The following is a 21,424-nucleotide window of genomic DNA, read 5'->3' as shown; positions in this document are numbered from 1 at the left end:
AGAAGCTTCCCACTAGGAGATTTCAGAGGCAGCCCGTGTGCCCATTCTCCTGCTCTGTGAGCCCTTCTTGCGGCAGACATGGGGCTGCACAGTGCTTGTTGGATTTTGAACACTGGTGGTTGCTGGCAGCACAGCTTCTTCTCCCATCGTCTTCCTGGTTGCTTCATCACCTTTTACCTTCCCAGTGTTGCCTTCTAACTGTGTTCCTCCCCCGGCGCCAACTTATTTTCCCACAGGGCAGAAAGGAGGAACTCCGAGCGGGAAGTAGCTGGCAGCATGGAGGACAGCTGGAAGCTCATCCTTGCAGGCAGCTCTTTTCTCTGATCTCAGTTTCCCCTCCTGTCTTCAACTATGCCCATTAACCGGGTCGAGACCCAGTAGCAGCTGGTTGCAGAGTGCCAGGACACACAACGGGGGGGGCTGCCTGTGCCGCGGGCCCATTAGACGGCTGTGACTGATGAGCATCTCTCAGCAATGCCCAAACTGCTGAGTCCTCCCAAAGGCAGCGGTGACCTGAGCGAGTTATGGGGACCTGGGCGGCAGCTGGTGGAAGCGTAGATGCTCTGAAGCTCTGTTGGCCATGTAGGCAGCGGGAGCTGGAGCTGGTTGTGCTCTCTGGCAGGCAGCCAGCTGCCCATCCAGTTTGGGGACAGATGAGGGCACAGCCAGCACTCCTTGCCCAAGAAAGGAGGTGTCCCCCACTAGCAGACACGGAGTTGTTTGCCCATACCAATGTGACTGGCAACTTCGTGGAAGAGTCCCCTGTAATTAGAGAGGAGTGAAACGAATTGTTTCCTGTATGAATTGTTTGGAGGCAACTCTGGCAGCTGTTCGCTTTCCATCAGGAGTAATTTCTCCTGGGATTTTGGTGTTTGCCTTTTTCTCTGTCTATGCTATGGAATTTTGTTATGGAAAGATGCGTTTCTATTTAAGCCAACAGGGTGGTCAAAACAAATGATGTAAAATGTCCTAGCCTCTGCCTTCTCCCCAGAAAGTGCACTGAGAAGGGGGGAGTTGTGAAAGGTATGGAAGCTCCTGCTCTGCAATGCTACCCAAGCGCCGTCCCCAAGCCTTTCCTCTCCTGGTCTGTGGTTGCTGGTGCCAGAACCAGCAGCCCCTGGAAACAGCGTGTACCAGGCTCATAGCACAGGGACTTGTGCAGAGAGTGGCTGCTTTGCGGTGTATTTCTTCCAAAAGTAAAAAAGCTGCATGTTGCAATCTGCAAAAGATAGGGGATTGATTGAATGAGTCTTTTGGAGGCATTCTTTCTCCCATGGTGAGTGGACAGGGGTAATTGTTTTCTATCAGTAATTTCACAGTCTTACCCTTAGCTCTGCTGCAGCTGCAGAAGTAACAACTAAGTGGCATGGTAATATGCGACATGTACTGTGAAATTCATTAACTTACCACTACCCAATTATTACAAGCAATTAAAAGGTAAACAGTTAGTCGTGTGACAGAGCAGGATTCAGTTTACAATATTTGATTTAAACTGTTATCTGTTGGGACCCTTCTCGTGTTTCCAGGGAGCTAGCAGGTGGTTGCAGCAAAACTTCTGCAGCATAAGGTGACAAGGATGTGACAGGTCATGCCTGCGAGTCAGGCGTGTGGGCAATCACGCTGAGTATCCCCGCTACGTTACAGCTTTGCTGTGAGGGAGCTGGCTGGCTGTGGCAGCGTGGTTTTGCCGAGAAGCAAACAGCCATCAGAAGGAGGGTGGCAGCTGCGGTGGGACAAGCCAGGGGCACAGGGAGGGGAGGTGACCCCTCCCGACTCATGTGCTTTTCAAAATGGACCCAGAGGCCTCTGATTTGAAGTCATTAGGCAGGGGATTTCGCTTTAGTGCTGCAGTCAAGCAGATGCTGGCAGGAGGAAAAGCTATCGTTTAGCTTGGCTGAAATCTGTCAGAAAGGTATTTTGCAAAATACAGCCGTTGTACTCATAGTGGCTCTCACATAAAACCAATTAAATTTCTTCTCCTTGAGCAGCTAAGAGCTGTCAGCTGCTTCCGTTACCAGCCTCCATGTATCTCCAAGCCTCCTTTCTTGCTAGTGTGGGTAGACAAGAGCCTTCATGCACTGGGCACTGTATAGACACAATGAAAACATGGTCTCTGCACTAAAGGTCGTGCAGCCTGATGCAAGAGATGATAGATGTATCGGGACAGACAAATGGGGAACAGAAGGAAACAAGGAGACAAACATACTAGAAGTGATTTTATGACATTCATTGGCCTTAGAGGTCTAGATGTCCTCTAGAGAGTGAGGGCAATGTGATTCTTCTTGTTCTCTTGTTAAGGATTGGTTGTTGGGCTCCAAGAAAAAAAATACATCCCTCATTCCTCCTGTATCACTCATGAGCCTTTCTTGTGGTTTCCTTGTTTAGTTGAAGAGAACAAAACCTTGGAAGAAGCAGTGGGGTATTTCCGTTGTTTCTCAGAATGTCTGAATCACATGAGGACAGATGTTTAGGCAGTATGAAGCTAATGCAGCTTTGCTAAAGCCCATGTATAGTAGAGGAGGAATTGGGAAGCAGTTTTTCCTGAAAAACTCTAGAATATAGTTATGTACGTATCTGTGTTGTTAACATTTAAAACAGAAGCAAAGAGAACCTTGCTCTATGGAGGTGGCGGTGTGTTATTAAAGTACAAGCCAGCACTGAGGGGAGGAGCCGGCAGGGGAAGACTTTCATTTCAGCAGTAGGGTCATATTGACAAGAGATAGGTCAGGGCGTCTGTTGGTTTCAACCACACAGGTTTCCACTGCATGTAGATCTACCATGGTTGTTGCAAGAATTGCTGAACGCTGTTGACTTTTGCCAGAGCGCGGAGTTGCCAGTGTGCATGTCCCTGGTGGGTGATGGGGACAAAGGAGAGAAGGACAGCGCTTTAGAGCCACTCCTGCAATCACATCCCTAATCCATGTACTGTTTGCACTTGGGGAGTACACTGTTCAGTGCTATCTGGCTGTAAACTCGGATTTTGTATGCTTGTATTTCTTTGTTTCCTTTTATCTTGGGTTGCTGAATGAGGGTTTCTGCTCTAGATCCAGTCAGTTACTTCCCAAGTATTTTGAATTGGCAAACACAACACTTTTTTAGTGAAATTAAATTGTTCTGTAGAAAAGTGTTGTTTTCAGCAAAGCTTTTTCTGCGAGCATACAGCTCCCCCAGGCCCAGCCTGCCAGGCACCTGAACTCCAAAATTCTGTGTTCTGGGATTGATGGAAGCTCGACCTCCTTGTGCAAGAGAATAACCACAAAGCGCTCGCTCATCAGTGCGCTGCTCAGTTTCCAGTTATCCTGGTGGGTTTTTCCCTGCCTGCACAAGCAGCAAGCTGTGGGCAAGCAGCTGTCCTGAGTGGCTAGTTACCCAAGCAGACAGCTGCCCACGGGTGGTGTCTGAACCACACACCTTCTTAAGCCAGGCTAGACTGGTGATCTGGTGGTGATCTGCTGCTTTCTGGTTCACAGGGATGAGTTGATGGTGGTGAAAATGATATAGAAATAGCAAAACTTTTGAAAACCTAGAGGGCACAGCTGACATGTCTTCTCAGTCTATTCAGGTGTATTTCAGAAAAGAAGAAAAATTCATGGACTAGACTCAGTCACCTGCAAAGGATGAAGCGGCATGGAGGATGCTGAGGGATGAATGTTCATTAATGATTTAAAAAGGGGAGCATGGCTGTGAAAGGCAGTATCAGAAATCCTCACAAGTAGATAACAGCAGTCAGGTTAATGTTTGCAGCTCTTCAAGAGCATTTCTTGGATGTCTCTTCAAAAGATCCTGGGTGCACTGAGGGAGGGCTCTGCCATCCTTTTTTCTGTTTGAGTACCCACCTGAAAATAAATGCAAGATGGATTTTCTTGTAATAAATGTTAAATGAGAAAACATTCAGAGCCAAGATTAGGTAAAAGACTTCAATGCTCAGAGTTAAAAGTCATCAATTCCCCAGCAAGGTTAGATGAGCTTAATGTGTATAGATCAGCAAGAACTTCAGGAGGGAACCTAAAAAGAAATGAGAAGATTTATTCTCTTGGACATTAAACATCACATCTAATTATTTGGTAACTCACGGGGTGATCTCTGCATGGGGCTGCACATGCGCTTCTGTACACATGTATATGTGCCTTTGAGTTCAATGTGGCAGTGCTAAAGCATTTGTAAATGCAGATAAACTAACTCCAGCTCAAATTTATTCCATAAACAGCTCTTCAGAGACACTCACCTCTGCGTAGAGTCATTTGGTGGGTTGTTTCAAAGTCACATTAGCTTATTTGACTGAGATGATTGCAGCTCTTGCCTGTGCCCAGGGGAGTCACTTAGCTGGGAATCAGACAACCTCTAGCCCTAAAACTATGAAAGGCAGAAATGCATGCCATTATTTTTGTTGGATCTTTATTAGCAAACTGGCTGTTCAGCTTCTACAGGATCCTAAGCACTGTGTTTAAAGCCTCAAAGTAACTTCCTTCTAATCATTTCATATCTTTTACTTATCTTCAGTCTTCATCTTTTTGTCTTTCTCAGTTTAATAACAAAGAAAAATAATGCATTGTGTTTCTGTGGGTCAGGAGAAGACTAGCCCGTTCTTAATGTTTGATCCTTTCTGGAAAGAAAAATCCTATTGCTGTCTTTCTGCAGCCAAGCCATTTGAAAAACTCACCAGCTGAACACAAATCGTGTCTGGGAGTTTTGTCTTCCTTATCTTTTGTCGGTGTCTCAGTGCCATCAATGAAAGGAAGAGAGAGACGGAGCAGCTTCTCATACTGACATTGACGTAACTTGGCACTTGCTGGAGATTAAAGTGAATATGACAAGATCTTTATTTCTGAGGCAGTCACAGGGATCTGAAGTGCTGACTTCTGTCAATATGGCAATGGCAAGCTTCTCTGCCTCCCTCCTCTGAACACTGTTGCTATGAGAAAATCAGGAGGCAGAGATGAGACAAGACATGATTTAACCCTTCAGATGTTGTAGGCTTTACTGGTATGCCAATGGCTTGGGATAAAATGAAGAGAGGAAAAAATAATGTGAGGCAACACTACTGAAGGCTCGTAACAATACAACCATGAATTGTGCAGCTCCATCTGTCCGACATGTGCAAAAAGGATACCATTGCCTAGGAATGGACATGTAATGCATAGGGCACAGCCTCCCATGCTTGTAAACCAGTATAAAATTATTAACCTTATTCTGACTTAAAGCAATTGAGAATTTGATGTACAAGTCCTACCTTTCACATTTCCTCCTGCTGTGAGATATACCTGTTTGTGAACGCACATAACGTAAGAGGTTTACTGAAAGTGAGTCCATAATGAATTCTTAGCTCCCAGTGACTGGGCTGAGGTGGCCCTCCGAGAGGTGAAACTGCTTTCTTCCAGCTTGTTCCAGTCTGCAAAGGCATGGCCTCCATTTCCCCCCAGCCCAGGCACATTTGTTCATTCTGCCTTTGGACTGCTGCAGACAACCCCCACTGGGAAGTGGGCACAGATAGTTTAAGTGGATCAGGTTCAGCTTAGTCAACGCAGGCTTGGACAAAGCAAAATTAAGTCCCTACTTGAAGCAGTTTTGATCCTGTTTTGAGTCTGTTTCCTAAAGGCTAAAAAATGTCTGAGTTGTCTGCTTGGGATGAAAGCAGCATGAATCATCAGGGAAACCTAGGAGGAAGTACCTGAAATTTTCTGTCCTGGCAAACACAGGCAAGTGGACTAGAAGCAGGAGCAGGAAGATTAAACTCCCAGTCCTTGACCCCTTTCTTCTCCCAGTTAGTTTGATGCAAGGCATTTCTTTTTACTCAGATGTCTCCTCAAAATGGATCAATTGATCTTGTAGTCCCTCTCAGTGAGCTCCCAGAGTTTACTCAATGTTTTTATGGGACTTGAAGCTCTCGGATGGAGAGTCCTCCAGAAATTCTGGGCCCCACTGAAGCTAGTAGAAGAACATGAGCCAGCAGTGTGCCTTTGCTGCAAAGAAAGCTAATGGTATCCTGGGCTGCATCAGACAAAGTATTGTCAGCAGGTTGAGGGAGGTGATCTTTCCCCTCTACTCAGTACTCGTGAGGCCACACCTGGAGTACTGTGTCCAGTTGTGGATTCCTCAGTATAAAAGACATGGACATACTGGAGAGAGTTCAACAAAGGACCATGAAGATGATAAAGGGACTGGACCATCTCTCACTTGAGGACAGGCTGAGAGAACTGGGACTGTTCAGCCTGGAGAAGAGAAGGCTCAGGGGGGATCTTATCAATTGTTATAAATACCTGAAGGGTGAATGTAAAGAAGATGAAACCAAGCTCTTTCCAGTGGTGCCCAGTGACAAGACCAGAAGCAGTGGGCACAAACTGAAACACAGGAGGGTCTCTCTGAACATAAGGAAGCACTGTTTTCCTGTGAGGGTGGCTGAGCACTGGCACACATTGCCCAGAGAGGCGGTGGGGTATCCATCCTTAGAGACATTCAAAGACCATCTGGACATGGTCCTGGGAAACTGGCTCTAGGTGGCTCTGCTTGAACAGCAGGGTTGGACCAGGTGACTCCAGAGGTCCCTTCCAACCTTAGTCATTCTGTGATTCTGTCACATCAGGATTTCATCAATGTAAGTGGAAAAATTCATCACTCTCCCCATGTCTTGCCTGTTTTCACCCTGTTTCCACCCTTGCTGGCTTGGGCTGGACTACCAGTTGATGTCAGTCAACATAGTTCCACTTAACTGCAATTAACATTCAGAGTCAAGCTGAATAATTCTTGCCAACAGTCTGATCCTCCTCTGTTGGACAGCAGATGGGTTCAGCACTGCACTCGCTCGCCTCTTAACTAGGAAAAGCACAACTACACAAGAAAAGCACTTAGCAAAAGTACCAAAGAAATTCATCCTCTCCCCTGTTCGGAGGACCCAGTAGTTAGGCTGGTTCTTTATTTCTGGAAACTAGTTATTCTATCATTTATTGACCAACTTCATCTTACTGATTAAATAATTTCTAGCACAGATTGTTTATGCTTAAGGGCCACTGCAAAGTCCCATGCAGCAAGTTTTTACATCACTATTTGCCAGAAGCACCAACATATTCTACAAGAAAGCCTGTACTGCGTGTGCCCTGTTTCCTTTTTTAGCCTGTGCACTTCTCCTGCTATCACTGTTAGCAAGAAAATGTTGAATTTAGTTTACTTTTGGTCTGCCATTGCACGGCTGATTCTACACACTGTGTTACCCTTGGTGTTAAGATTGAAAAGGCTGAGAAGAATCCATTATCATATCTGATACCTCTATGAGTTTACTCATGCGTTTGCATTTACTCCATGTGTAAATGAAGGCCAGATGCTGCTCCAAACGTGTAATTCCATTTGTATAATACTGGGGGATTTGCTCTGCAGGGTTGACTCCCAGGGAACAATGTGGGCAGCTGGGGGTGAGAGAGCCCAGTATCTCCACCTACTTGGGCTTTGTGATTTTGTGTTGGAGCCCAGGGGGTTCCTGCAGGGTATGTAAGAACAAGATCTTTCAGTTTTTCAGCAGAATGCTGTGCATGTCAGCTGAAGGTGGCATAAATGTGAGCAAGAGATTCCCACAATGATGCTCCACAGTGCAGTAAGAGCAGCAGCTCCGAACAGCTGTGCAGAGGAGGACAGCTTCGGCTGTTTGGGCAACAGTTGCTGCTCTGAGAGCCACTGTGGTCTCCTCCAAAGCAAGAGGCTGGGTGGGCTTGGTCAATGAAAGTGCCACAGTGTGCTGTAAACAAAAATTCTACACAGCTAGGGACCAGTCCTGAAGCCTCTTCTCAACCAAGTAGACCATAAGGTAACTTTGCTGCCATAGGTTTGTGTGTGAGCATTGCCAGATCAGCAAAAATAAGATGATTAGCTATTAGACGATATTAAATATGTGCATATGTCTATTCAAAGGAACATGGAGTGATGCAGATCTCAGTCCAGAATGTGACCCATAGCATAACTGGGAGCACGTCCTTGTGCCATCAGTGGTGCACATGGCAAGGACTGGTGGCCCGTTTGTCCCCAAGTCCTCCTCACAGTGATTTCATGCCTGTCCTGAGACAGGGTTGCTCTGTGTTGCTCAAGTTTTAGAAGGCTAAATATGATGCAATGAAAGGTGTTGCATGCACCGAAGTGGGATAACAATGAGTCATGGCCTGTAAGGGCACTGGTTTCCAAATCTCTTACAAGCAAAGCTGCTGCTATCTCTTTGACTAAAACAAGCAGCAGATCTTGCCGTTTATGTGGTCACCAGGGTGTGCACTGCAGTTTGCACACCCTTATCAATTCTCCACCAGCAGTGTTAGCTGAGTAATGTGTATTTTCACTATAGATAATATTCTGTGTCTGCCTTGCCGCATGTCTTGTGACTTTTAATTTTAGTTTTCCTTGGGAGTAGTTGGGCAACTGTTATTATCCAGTATTTGTCAGCTTATCACCACTGCATGTATGTTTCTTTCAGTCATATCGATCTGACCCGTTGGCAGTTAAAGAAAGAAATGTGCTTCTTAATGCATTTTTCTTTTCTTCAAGGTATCTGCTGCTTTCAAGCAAAAAATAGTTACCTTTCTTAGCTGTTTTCCTGTGTGGTTAAGACAGGTCAGTACATGAGGCCAGGACCTTGCTTTGCATTTGGGCCTGACCCTGTAAATGCTTCCAGCAGCAAGTTTCCTTTCATGTAACACCAGGTCAGGACTGCTTCAGCAGCAGGTAGGTCACAGCTTTTTGCTGGTAGACCAGGGTGGAGGCCAGCCATCAAGGACACCCCAGCAGACTCAGATTCAGGGCGTGTTATTTGGCCATGAGCTGAGTCATACACAGCCGATTCCCATCCCCTGGGCAGAGGACTTCGTTCTTCTGGGCCATCAAGTCACCACAAGTAATGATTGCTGAGATGATTTGCTTGAGTAATCCAGAAATCTGGCTTTTACTCCTCTCCTTCCTGAATCCAGAAGCTGGTAACCCAGGATCTAGCTCGCAGCTGTTCCTGCTTGGTGTCCCCTGTGGTAGAGCTGCTCCCACGTCAAACACCAAGATGTGCTGTGCCTCCCTCAGTGCCGTGCCCACCCCTGGCTGGGTGCGGGGCTTGGGTCCACCCTGACCTGGGGGAAGGCAGATTTTATTTATGTTTTATTTGGTTTATTTTATTCTCTTTTGTTTTTCATTTAAAAGCTGTCCAGCAGCTTGTCAGTTGAAACAAAAGGCAGTCTTGTGCACCAATACTTGCTCATGGAAACATGCCGTTCAGCTGAAGCATTAAAGCTGAAGTTGAGTGCTACACCATGTAATCAGTGACCAGCGGATACTTGAGCACATCTACAGTTGCAGGTGGGCATGAAGTAGTTCCCACCGTCACATCCAGTTGTTAGGGTACACTTAGACACGAGATAATCTTTTAATGTAGAATTTATTAGGTAAATGATCCTATAATACTCTATGCTAAAGAGGAAAGGGAAAAGCAACTGAGCAATGCCACCATTTCCAGATATTACTAGTGGTGGGTGCTATTAGTCAGAACTGGAAACTGCAGAGGACCTATGACCTTTTAGAAGTACTCAGCAAAACACTAAGTTACTGCTGGTCAGTTAAAACCAGTAACTTTTATATTAATTTAACTTTTAATTTAGCCAGACTGTCTAATGAGACATACCGGACCATCAGCAGCATAAATAGTTTTTCATGGCTGTGACTCTGGGGATTGCTTCATGTCTCATTTTTTTACCAGAGCCTGAGGAAGTGAAGTAAACCAACACCAGGTGAAAAGTGGTGGGAGGTGGATGATTAATTTCTGGGCTCCTTTGCAACTCACAGCCTGAACGCCTCCCTGATGGGCTGAGCTTGGCACAGCCAGGTTTATGGTCATTTCAGACCATTCGGTTGGAAGCGTTGATACTATCTGCTTATATGTTAGGTGTCTTTTTTTCTACCAAAAATTAAAGGATTTTGGTTATGGTAATGAGTAAAAAGATGGATACTGAGCCTTGGGGAGTATGCATCAATGACTACCTAGTTGCACAGGGGCAGAGGCTGCAGGCAGGCTCGTATCTTAACACCAAGTTGGGTCCATGGCAGGTCTACCTACCCGCGTGCCACTATCACTGTTCACTGCCTATGGAGAGAAGCGCAGGGTGTTAAAAATTAATATAATAGGATATAAAAATAAAGAGCTGTGATTGTGATTATGTCATTGCCATGATAAAATAAAGCAAGGACATTTATTTTTTTTTTTAAGAAAAATTGTGGCAAATGTTTCCAAAACAGAGTTTAGGTTTCTGGCAGCTTTGCAAGTCATGTGGCCTTTGCTTAGATACAATGTTGATAATGGCTTAACAGTATTTTTTGTTAAAACATATGTTCATTAAAAAAATCTTCAAAGCAATCCATTTTAAGATTAAAGTAATACACCTTAGCCTGAGGCAGGTTTTAAGGTTATGTTTGAGGAGGACTCTTCAAGTCCTTAAATGCCTGCCTGGAGTGGCCTCCACTTTAGGACCGCTTTGAGTCTTAAAGAATTCCTATATATTGAAAAAGGAGGATGTGGCCTTACATGAGGTTACAAAACCCCCAGCTATTCTTCTGAACATATCTGTTTATTAGGAGTGCCAAAAGATGAATTTATTCGTTCCTCTGTGCTTTCATAGGAAGCCCTTGTGCCCTTTAAAAACTCAGTAGGAGTTTGTGGTTAGCTTACAGAATTAACAGGGATGGAAATGTGAGCAGTTCGGTTCATCCATTCTCACTGGAATGACTTATGGCCTTGACTCATGGGATTTTGTTCCCGAACGAACGAATGTTTTGTTCCAGCAACATACTTGAGTGCAGCAACCCCCCCTGTTTGCTGGTGTCACACTTCAGCAGGCAGGGCAGTAATTTCATAAAGTAGCTACCTCAATAACCTGTAGTCTTTAGGCCCCTGTGGGAGTGCTTACAGATTTACATAACAAAAATAGTAGTGCATAGGGTCCTTTTAATGCTTTTGAACTACTACATGGAATTCTCTGTTTCTAAATTTTTTAATTACAGGTTCATGAAGTAAGGGACTTGGACACTGTGTTACAGGCAGAAATACATGTCTCTGTTCTTGATGATGAGTACAGACCTTTTCCATTTGTAACGGTGTTCCCATGTTCAGGATTCAAATCCCCGTTACCCATGCCTTGAGAGTAGGGCAGACTCTTGTCATAATATTGCATTATAATCCTTCAAAAGATAATGAGGTGACTCTTGTTGCATTTCAAAACAGTGTGACCAAGATGAGGATTTGATTCAGCAGCTACACTGTTCTAGAAGTACGAAGGTAGTTGCAGCTATTTGATATTGAGCTATTTTGGCCCTCAATCAAGAAATAAATAGGTCAGGCAAGGCCTTTGAAAGGAATTTAATAGATACATCTCACACTTGCAGGGAAGCATGAAACTCTCCTGCTAAAATGAAATTGGGTTCATGAAAGGTCACAGTTATCTTTTAAAGTAGGGTTTTGCATGTCTGCAGAGCAAATATTGCATTAAAGATAAGGATAGAGTCTCTGTTTTACTGATAATGTTCCAAATTTTCTTTTTTCCTCCAAATTACGATATAGCTTCCTGCAAGCTAAGCAGCCAGCCTACTAGATATGACTCTTGCTTTATTGCTATATAATGACATACCAAACTAGTAAGGCATCAAGCAGTAAATACAAGAACCGTGAGCTGCCAAAATAACAGGAAAATCCTTTTTTTATTATTATTCTGTTGGTGACTTTTAAGTCCTGCTATCAGTTCTTCAGAAACTATTGTGACATAGATAACAATCCCAAATTGGCTTTACTCTAAAGCTAATTTTTGCCTTTATAAGAACAATCATTACAAATTTGGAAAAGTGTCTAAAAAAGACGTCATATATCCTTAAGAATATATAGATATCCATGTAGATAGATGTATAGATATCTATACATGTATATCTATCTATCTATATTTACATACAGATTTGTGAGACATTTATAACCATACTTTGCTCCACCCTAAACTTCCACCAGAAGCGAAGACCCACTGAATTTGGTGTCACACAAACAAGTGATTTCACGTGTGGCACAATGGATGGGGTGGAAACCTCTGGTGGAGAGAAGAGTTTAAGTGCACCCTTGGGGCTGGCAGCTAAAGGAAAACAGAAGCTTCCTCCAACCCGATAAGGCTGATCTGCTTTAGGCAGTGTCCATCCTTTCCCTTGAAGCTCCTTGCCCCTCTCAGCCCCATACGGTGCTGAAGTACAGTACCCTCTCAAGTGAGGTTTGCGGACTGCTGTGGTAACAAGAAATGGCAGGTCGGCCACCATTTCAGACCCCTCCTCTAACCCAGCTATGCTGGATACTGGTATCGGTGAGGCAGTAAGAGCTGGGACCCTGTAGCCCCCCCAGGGCCCTGGGATCTGCCCGCTGCTGCAGCCCCTGCTGCTGTGGGCTCGCTGTTCTCCGCGCTCCACTCCCGGCTGGCTCAGAGGTGCCGGTGCCGCAGCAAGCCCCTCTCTGGCTGCCCTCAGCTGCACCAAGGGCAGCACCAGCCACGCCTGGGGTTCACTAAAGAACTGAAGCTGGAAGAAATGTGGAATAGGAAAGCCCCACTTTCTTGATAGGACTGTGGGGCACACCTACCCCTGTTACTACCTTCAGTATGTCTCAGCTAACCCGCTGTGGGCTGATGTGTGAACCTACAGCTACCTTCTTCCTGGGCCGTGATCTTAGAAGCTCATGAAGAAGAGCAGGGGCTGCTTTACACCCTGTGACCCAAGCTTCAACAGCCTACAGCCCAGACCCAGGGGTCGGGACACTTCCCAGCCTGCGTCATGTTGACACAGCTGCAGCAAGGACCAGCTGGCTCTGGGTCAGGGGATGTTTGGCTTTGTGAGCAGCACACAGAGACTGCAGCGTGGTGCTGCTCTGCCCCTGGGCAGGGGCTGCAGCCAGGCAAAAGTGGCCCCAGCTTGCTCTGACCCTGCAGACACTCCTCTGGGCCTCTCGGGCTGGGGTAATTCGTAAAAAAGTGATGGTGTCATTCAGGGCATATGGCAAGTTTAGGTTTGGAAAGCTGAGATAGTCATTACTGAGTATTGGGATGTACTTGTATTTGGTTAAATAGAGGCCCAGAGGATGTTTGTCATTGAATAACACAGCAGAAAGTAATGCAGGAAGAACACTCTTCTACAAGTTCAGGACATGGTCTGCAGCCTGTTACGCTCCTGCTCTCGCAGAAGCTCCACACCAAGAAAACGGTTTAAGGGAACGACCCCATCGGGCGCCTGCAGGAAGGCCGGGAACAATGGCCAACGCAGGAAGGACGTCGCAGGTGTATGCAGCACGTTTGTGCCAAGGTGCAGAGCAGAAGCAAAGTCACCACAGCTCCAGCGGATGCTCCATGTTTTATGACTTTTCAGTATGTTTTGAAAAGCATCCCATGGATGATCACAGAGCTGAGGAGTAAGACTAATGTCAGGCTGTGTTAACACCGGGTGGTTTTACACTGTAAAGGTGGTATTTTGTGGCCTCTTCACTTCAAAGGTGAGAACTAAAAGCAGCTGAAGAGAAAAGGATGGTAGGGATTAGCACCGCTCTTGGGAGAGCAGGAGTGAAGGTTGAGGGCAAGACTGAAGAAGCAGCTGATGCAAGTGGTTTAGGGAGTTGGGATTTTGAGAGAGTGTTTCTGAGGAGCAGTGAGCCGACAGGCTTTCCAGGCACAGCAACAGCGGGGCAGCAGTGGTGGGGACGAGGTGAATCAGTGCCCCAGCATAGCTGCTCCCTGGCCCTGTGATGGAGGGGTGTTGCAGCAGCTGGATCTTGAGGGTCAAGTCTCCGTCTTCTAAGCCCACCCCAGGAGCCTACCCCAACCCAGCAGAGCTCCTGGAAGCCTCATTGTATCCCTGCCAGAGCAGCAGTCAGTGCAGAATACAGCTTGGGCTTTTGAGGTGTTCATCAGGGAAGAATGAGTGTATAGCAGAACAGATAATTCACAGCCAAGAGGGAAACCGAAAGAACTTTTCAGGGGTGTAAGGCTGATAGGAAATAAGGCAGTGTTAAGATGACACTGGGCAAGGGCACTTATCACTCGTACAGTGTCACAGTTCTGCTAGTGGTAAGAGTTATTTTGTGGGCAGCATGGTACTAGTGAATTACTGGATTTCATGCTCCACAGTTTTAGCTACCCTTTTCAGAAGTATCAAAAATACTTAAGTGGCAGAAAAGTAAATAAAGCCTTACCACAAAGTCTGGGCATGAGCAATGCTAAATATCACTGGCTTTTACCATTAGTATTATACGTCACGTTTAGGAGACTGGGTCTGGAGGTGATTGGTGGGGGAGCCTGGAGTGGATGGTCTAACCTGCTGGCCTTTGCCAGTGGGTTATGAGCTTGATGTGATTGTGAATATGTAGTAAGGTAGAAGGCATGTTGCCCTTCTGAGAACTGAAAAGATCTTGGCTAAATCCCAGCAAGACAGGAGGGGAAACCCTGGAGCAGAGTTCAACACGATAAAAATTGAGACTCTTCTTCCTGTTATTTGAAATGTTTTCTCTGATAGATGCCAACAAGGACTTGGAAATAATACATGCATCTTCACTAAGCCTTCTGAATTATTCCTGTATTATTTCTATCTGGTTTAAATTGGTTGAATAACTATGGGCTCATTCTGCTGTTACTTTGGTGTTTGCAAGCTGTCAGATTCACTGCATACACCCTTGTGTTCATATTTGTATTTGTGACTCTCCCAAACTTTTACAGGACATAGCACATCTCCAAAGATTGTTATTCATTATTTAAAACCCACTGAACTGGAATCCAAATACTGTCCATTCTCTGTTGGCCATTATTTATTTTCCATTCATAAACTTTTATCAAGTAACGCCAGGCAGCATTCAGGCAGCACAGCAGCCAAAAGGTGAAGTAAACCATTCACAAACACATTGCAGGCTGATAGTCACTCGTAGACACTGGTTGATGAATCATACTGAGCAGCAAATACATCCTGAACATCAGGATCCTTTCACATGCTGAAGGAAGTGTTGCAATTTTACACATTTGATCTGCATATTGCTCTCCGGATGCTTTCATCCCAACATATTTCTTTTTACAATAATTCCGGGACATATTATGAAATCTGGAATTCTGCTGAATTCAAGCAAACTTGCTGAGTATGACATTTAGGAACTTGTATGACATTTAGGAACTTAATTCTGCAACAGGATATGTCAAACATATGGCCACATAGCAACACACAAATATGTGAATTTACTTTGCATTGCAAGAGGAATCCTACACGAGTATACAGGGCTCTGCTCAGACAATGCAGGAGCACACATGCTGCAGCTGTAAGTGGAAGGGAGACTACAGCTCCACGGGGTTTTCCTGTCACCTCTGCAGCCTTATAAGCCCATTTGTGACTGGAAGTGCAGAGTTAATAGCTAAGGGGAAAAGATTTTGCCTATGGGTGAATGTTACCATGCTGTTTATAATGTGGCTTTTGCCTGGACAGTGGCAAGTGCCAGGGAGGGGGTGAGGAAGGAGATACAATCCTCTTCACTGTAAATATTTTGTGTTGAAAATATCCTGGAAGAAATATTTCTGAGTCTCAGTTTCACCTTTTTCTTACTTCACCAATCTTTCTATTGGTATTGCTTAGCTGGCAGTGACACCCTGTGGTACCAGCTGCTGGTGCAGCACTCAGCAGTAGTTCCTTCAGGAAGTCAGTATAAGATTGCAATAACAAAAGATCCAGGGATGTTTTTAATTCGTCTTCACAGACCGCCTTAGTGCCTTCACACTAAGCAGGATGTACCTTTCTGGATTTAAATGTCCTGGAAGTAGCTACTGCCTGTCTCTGAGCATTTGTGCAGTGCCTGCATGGTGAGTCTCTCTGGTTTGACTCATCTCCTGGTTTTACAGTAAGAGGCGTCAGCTGTAGTAACGAGCCAGTATCACATCATGGTGCACCTTTGCTATATAAATTAGTGAAAATGCTTGCTGCCTCTCTGCTTGCCCCAGGGAGCCAGGAAAGCTTGTGGTTGGAGGGGACAGTGCTGATCTTGGGTATTTTCTCTCTTTCAGGGGGTTCACGAGTCAAAAGGTGTGACTGAAGATTATTTGAAACTGGAATCCCTGATCCAGAAAGTTGTTTCTCCTTACTTGGGCACATACGGTCTGTATTCCAGTGACGGACCCTTCACGCACTCTTCCTGTATCTTGGGTAAGAATAACAGAGGCTTGATTTGACATAACACAGAGGGCTTCACCAAAGTCTTGGTCAGCACAGGGCCAGGCCCCACACAAGAGGAGCCTGCAAGTGCTAACACAGTGTGGTCAGGCTCCTTTTCTAAGGCCATGCTCTTTGCAGTGTACAAATCACAGTAAAACATGCCAGTGGCAGATGAAAACAGATCATCATAACAGTGCTCATTAATAAATCTGTGAATCTAGAGTGCGTTTAGCATTTCCATTCTACCTTTTTTAATGAGAGGGCTTTAACACAGGGTGCTCTATGGACAGTGAGAGGAAGAAGCAAGAAGCCATTTCTAGAGTGCTGAGTAGTGTCTGTTCATTAGTGCACAGTAGTACAAGGCTGTTTAAAGCAGGGAAGAGAGTAGTAATTTGTCTTAGAGAAGACTAACTGGTGAGTCTTCAAACATGTAAAAGCTTCCTGTAGAGTGGAAGGTAATAAGCTGTTCTCCATCCCACTGGAGATAAGAAAAATAGAGTGGTCCACACATAGCAGGGGAAATTCAGATTACATGGAAGGAGAAATCTCTAATGTCACATAAACCGCCCCTGGAGGCTGTTGAATCTTCCCTGCTAGAGGTTCTATATACATGTCACCATACACAGGCATCCATAAGGAGCAAGGTGGGTAAACATGGTCCAGCCTGGTGGCCGAGGATGAGTGTGACCTTCTCGAATCCCTTCCAGCTTATTTTCTATGATTCTCTGAGATCTGAGGCATTCAGTGACTTCTGTGAAGGCAAGATTTGGCCAAGATGAAGGTCTTTTGAATATCCCACATAGTAATTCAATCTGCTGAAAATTGAAGGGGGATACTACCAGCGTAAATCAAGAAGGAAATGTGGTAGTACCTGAGTATTTTAATGTAAATACTGTGATGGCCTGCTTGAATAGAGAAAACAGGGGAAAATAAGTTCAGTTGTATGTTTTCTGTGCAGTCAATTTACTCTGTTTGTTTGTCAGAAATAGTCAATAAGGTAGTTGTTTTTTCCCTTGAAGCTGAGTAGAAAAATTGTTGTACTGCAGTAGGCATTTAAGAAACAAATCAGTTTTATGTGAAAAAATAGAGGCCCGTTATTTATGGAAAATTGTTCAGGATTACTACTTTGTATTCATTGCTTGCCATTAAAAGGCCACAAACATTTAAATGGACCCTCAAATTGATGTTTTCTGAATACAAGCTCTTGTATGTCAGGACAGAAGAAACATACACAAAGAGAAAAAAACTCCAATGAAATGGATTGTTAGAAAATAAATGTATTACATGACTGCAGAAGACAGGCAGGTTTTGGTGAACTGGGCACTTCCCCTTGCTGTGGTCTGGGGTGTAGGTCAGCACCAGTACTGAATGAACTAGGACCAGTCAATGAACCTGGATCCAAGGAGCTGGGTGCGTAAGTGTCTGTTGCCTTTAAACTAATGCATCTAGTTCTGTTCAGCTATTTTGGTAGCATGATTTAAAGCTGTGACATCTTGTGTTTGGGACTGTTGAGGCCTCGTTTCTTCATTGTCTGGCCAGTACTCCCAGCCTTCCCATCCAGCCAAGCCTTGGTTTGACCAAAAAGCCAGAGTTCCTGTGGCAGGGCAGCCCCAGGGAACTTTCTCTGCTTGCCGGGTCAAACTTGTAACAAAGAAAAAGTCCAAAGAGGAACTTGGTGCAGTTGATTTCACAGCTGAGGCAGACACAGTTGCAAAGTACAATCTTAAGTACAGAAAATGGCTGTTATATTAGTACAGCATATGGTTGGAATTTGTGTCCAGGTAAGCACATAATTATACATATGTATAATTTTAGAAGAGACTGGCATTTGTAAAGGAAATCATGTGGTTTGCAGAGGAACATATACCTGTATACTGATTTAAGGCAGACAATTTGTATGCAGTGGCTGTGGTTGACTTCCAGGGTGTAACTTGATTTGCTTCTCCATCTGTGCCCCTTTCATGAGGATGGCAAAGTGAGAGTAGCAGGAAGAAAGCTTCAAAAGTGAGACTTATTATTCAGACCACTTTTATTTTTTAGCACAAATGAGTCTGAGCACTGAGGTCTGCAAAAAGTTTGCGTAATGGTTATTTTGATGTAGCTGCTGAAGAGCACTCCAGCCCTAAACCACTGGTGAAGGATCTATGTGCTGACTTGCTGCCACCTGCTGCTCATTCTTTGGAAAGAGCCCACTTGGTTAACAGCAACATTCATAAAATCGCTGCTGGATTGAGTGCAGGTTTGTTCCCCAAAAAGGTTGCTATGGGCACTGCCCTCCAGTTAACATTTCCAAACACTCTTGGTGCTCTCTCCTTGTGTGGTCTCTGAACAGTGCTTTGAATCTAAGTTTTTCCAGAATTATTAGTAAAACTGCCTGTCTTAATCCTTTTGCCCTAAATTTGAAGTGACTTGATTTTCCCAGCGTGGGTAAAAAAGTTAAATTTCAACTACTAGACTTCAGTGATGACCTTTATAGCCTGAACAAGAATAGAATTGCACTTTCTCTTCTTGTCTAAAGAAAGTATTTGCAATTGTATGTCAGGTCTCCCACGATATTTACTGGTTTATTCCAGCTGCTGAAGTTGTATGAATATAAGGGAAACTCAGCTATTATTTTTAAAGATAGGTTTGGGGTCTTCAATATGCTAAAGAAATCTAGGAATTCCAAAGCCTATGGATCTACAAAGCCAGCAAAATTTATTATTTTATAAAAGTTTCTGTCATTCAAGAAAAGTTTATGATAATTCATGCCTTGACTTTTCTTCTGAACACTCATAATTATTAGTACCATGCAAACAGGAGACTGTAGATAATACTCTGGACCTTTCTTTATTTACAGAGAAGCGGTTCTTCAGGCGTTCAAAATCAGGTGACATCCTCGCCAAGAACCCTGTGGTGAGATCGAAAAGCTACAACAATCCACTGCTGACGCCAGTGGCCGAGTATGAAACCGAGGGCATGGCTGCCAATGGAACAGGCATCCGAAGGCACTCCGTTTCGGAAATGACCTCCTGCCTGGAGCTCCAGGGGTACTCCAACCTCACCACCATCATGGACAATGGTTCCAAGAGCTCCATGACTGCCACGAAAAGCTCGCTGTCGGGAGACCAGGAGAGGCCCAGCACCGGGTCAGTGCAGTGCTCTAGCAAACTCACCACAGTTGAGCAACAGAAAGGACTCTTCCACTCAATGGATGACCCACATAGGTCTTTTGAGCTGGACAGGGACCCTTCATTGATTCCAGTTCCCTCTTCCAGTCCTGAGAACATAGTGGATCAGATTTTGGAGTCGATCGACTCTGATTCTGAAGGCATTTTTATTGATTTTGGCCGAGGCTGTTCCAATTCATCAACATACAACGTGGACGTGAACAGACAGAGCATTATGTGAAGGACATTGGGAGACAAACCTTGGGTTTTAATATTATATATGAAAGTTACTAACGCACCGAGTCAGACTATGGGCAAGCTGTATATGTCTAGGTCAGAACCTCTGTTGTAGGTCATCACAGCTGTACTGAAGTACACAAACACAGCTTTACAGCAGGCAGACATCTGCAGCGAGGGGGAAGAAACTCCAACCACTTCTCCCTGTCCCCATCACTCTGCAGTCGGATTTCCTGTTGTCCTTATAAACTTAGGGATTCACAAGCTGACAAGTGTCTGGTAAAATGCTATTAGTGCAGATGGCAGTGTTTGTTCAGTAAAACAGCCTAGCAAATTGCTGTGTTCACTTTTAATTTTCTCAAGAGATTTCCTGTAGATGGCAGGTTGTTCCTGAACTGTAACACCTCAGCCAGAGTAAAAACATATCCTTTTAAAGAAACCAAAAAACCCCAGAGGCTGTGGGCCTTCATGCCACAGAATATGGTGATAAAGAAGTCTCTTTTAATCTTGTACATCTTGTATGCACTCCTCTGCCCAATGGTGAGTTAGAGTTCTTGAGGAAAGGCAAATAAACAGAAATGTGCTACCTGATGTCACATGATGCCTCATGTCTCATGTTCTGTTTCACAGCCAATACCTTGTGCCTGTGGGAGAATTGTCTTGAAACTGGCCTTTAAGGCCGTGCTAGTTTGCTCTGAATGTGGCACTGCCAAGAAATTGTGCACCGTCAGCTCCTGGAGCATCTGTTGTATGGAGAGATTCCAGCAGAATTCAACATATTACTTGTTCCCTAAATAAATAAAAATATGGCCTCTTGGTGTAAATCCTCATTATGTACTTAAATTCTTGAAGAAATACATTAATGTATATACTGTCAATTATGTGTTGATATTTGGGGAGTGTGAACCTTCTCATCCTGAGCACTCCCAGCTCCTTGATTCCCCCTCACAGTAACATGGTGGTGTAGGAGCTGTGTCAGTGGTTTTACGGAGGATTTACACAGAAGTAGAAATCCTGATGCACGACAGATTTTTGAGCAGATGATTTTACAGTGAAGAAGTTGCTCCTTTGGGTCATTCCATTCTAGGCACCTCCTCTGGAGGAAGGTGTCAGTCAGTAGCTCCTGAGCTGCTCAGCAGAGACTCGTCCTCAGTTTGGTCTGGCAGCTTCTGGCACTTAGCTCAGATGTCCAAGGACTCTCCAGCTTCGCTCTGCACTTGCACTGCTTGACCCCAACAGTTGCCAAACTCTTCCCCAGGTTTTGATTACATTTCTAGGCTGAAGGCCCCTCTTCTGATACTTAATTTCCATTGGCCTCAGTGCCTGATCTTTTGGAAAGGAGCTCAATCTTTTGCTACTGCCTTGTTTCACTGCTGGAGATTTCAGCTTCTGGATAGATGTGCAGGCTCCTCATCACACAGAGATTTGAAAACTTCAGAAGCCAGCCGAGGAATGGGTGCCATAAATGAGGCAGCTCTTTGGTGTCTGTTTTGCTGCTTTGTGTTTGGCATGTTCAGCTGTGCAGCCTTCCCTATAGGCAGGCACTTAAGTTTGGTCATACTTAAAAGTTTCTTTTGCACAGAGATAAATAATTGTTTCTGTGTCCCAGCAGTCTCAAACCTAGCGGCCGGGGAACACACCTGGATGGGAGCATCCTACGTGGGGCAGAGTCAGCACAGAGGGACCTAACGCCAACTGGCAGAAATGCAGGTGCAGCAGAACATACCCTGAGCAAGAGCAACTCCGGTGCCTCCAGGGTCTTTGAGGTCCAATAAACAAAACGGCACCTAACTAGTGCTCTGGATGTGCAACTAAAAGTTACAGATTATCGGGTCGCC

General features: G+C 44.8%; 1 protein-coding gene across 7 annotated transcripts in view; it reads left to right on the top strand.

Moving 5' to 3' along the window:
- Positions 1 to 20,182, top strand: part of PRR5 (proline rich 5) — a 92,093-nt gene extending 71,911 nt beyond the window's left edge. For all 7 annotated transcript variants that reach the window (XM_042795376.1, XM_042795377.1, XM_032986210.2 and 4 more), the window contains 2 exons: positions 16,053 to 16,191; positions 19,040 to 20,182. In XM_042795376.1, the coding sequence (XP_042651310.1) occupies positions 16,053 to 16,191; positions 19,040 to 19,590 (690 nt within the window). In that variant the 3' untranslated portion in view covers positions 19,591 to 20,182. The remainder of the gene's footprint in view (positions 1 to 16,052; positions 16,192 to 19,039) is intronic.
- Positions 20,183 to 21,424: the final 1,242 nt, after the last annotated feature.

The sequence above is a fragment of the Tyto alba genome, unplaced genomic scaffold (assembly GCF_018691265.1).
Source record: "Tyto alba isolate M040663 unplaced genomic scaffold, T.alba_DEE_v4.0 Super-Scaffold_21, whole genome shotgun sequence".
NCBI classification, from domain to species: domain Eukaryota; kingdom Metazoa; phylum Chordata; class Aves; order Strigiformes; family Tytonidae; genus Tyto; species Tyto alba.
The sequence above is the reverse complement of the archived record's forward strand: the minus strand, read 5'-3'. Positions and strand labels throughout refer to the sequence as shown.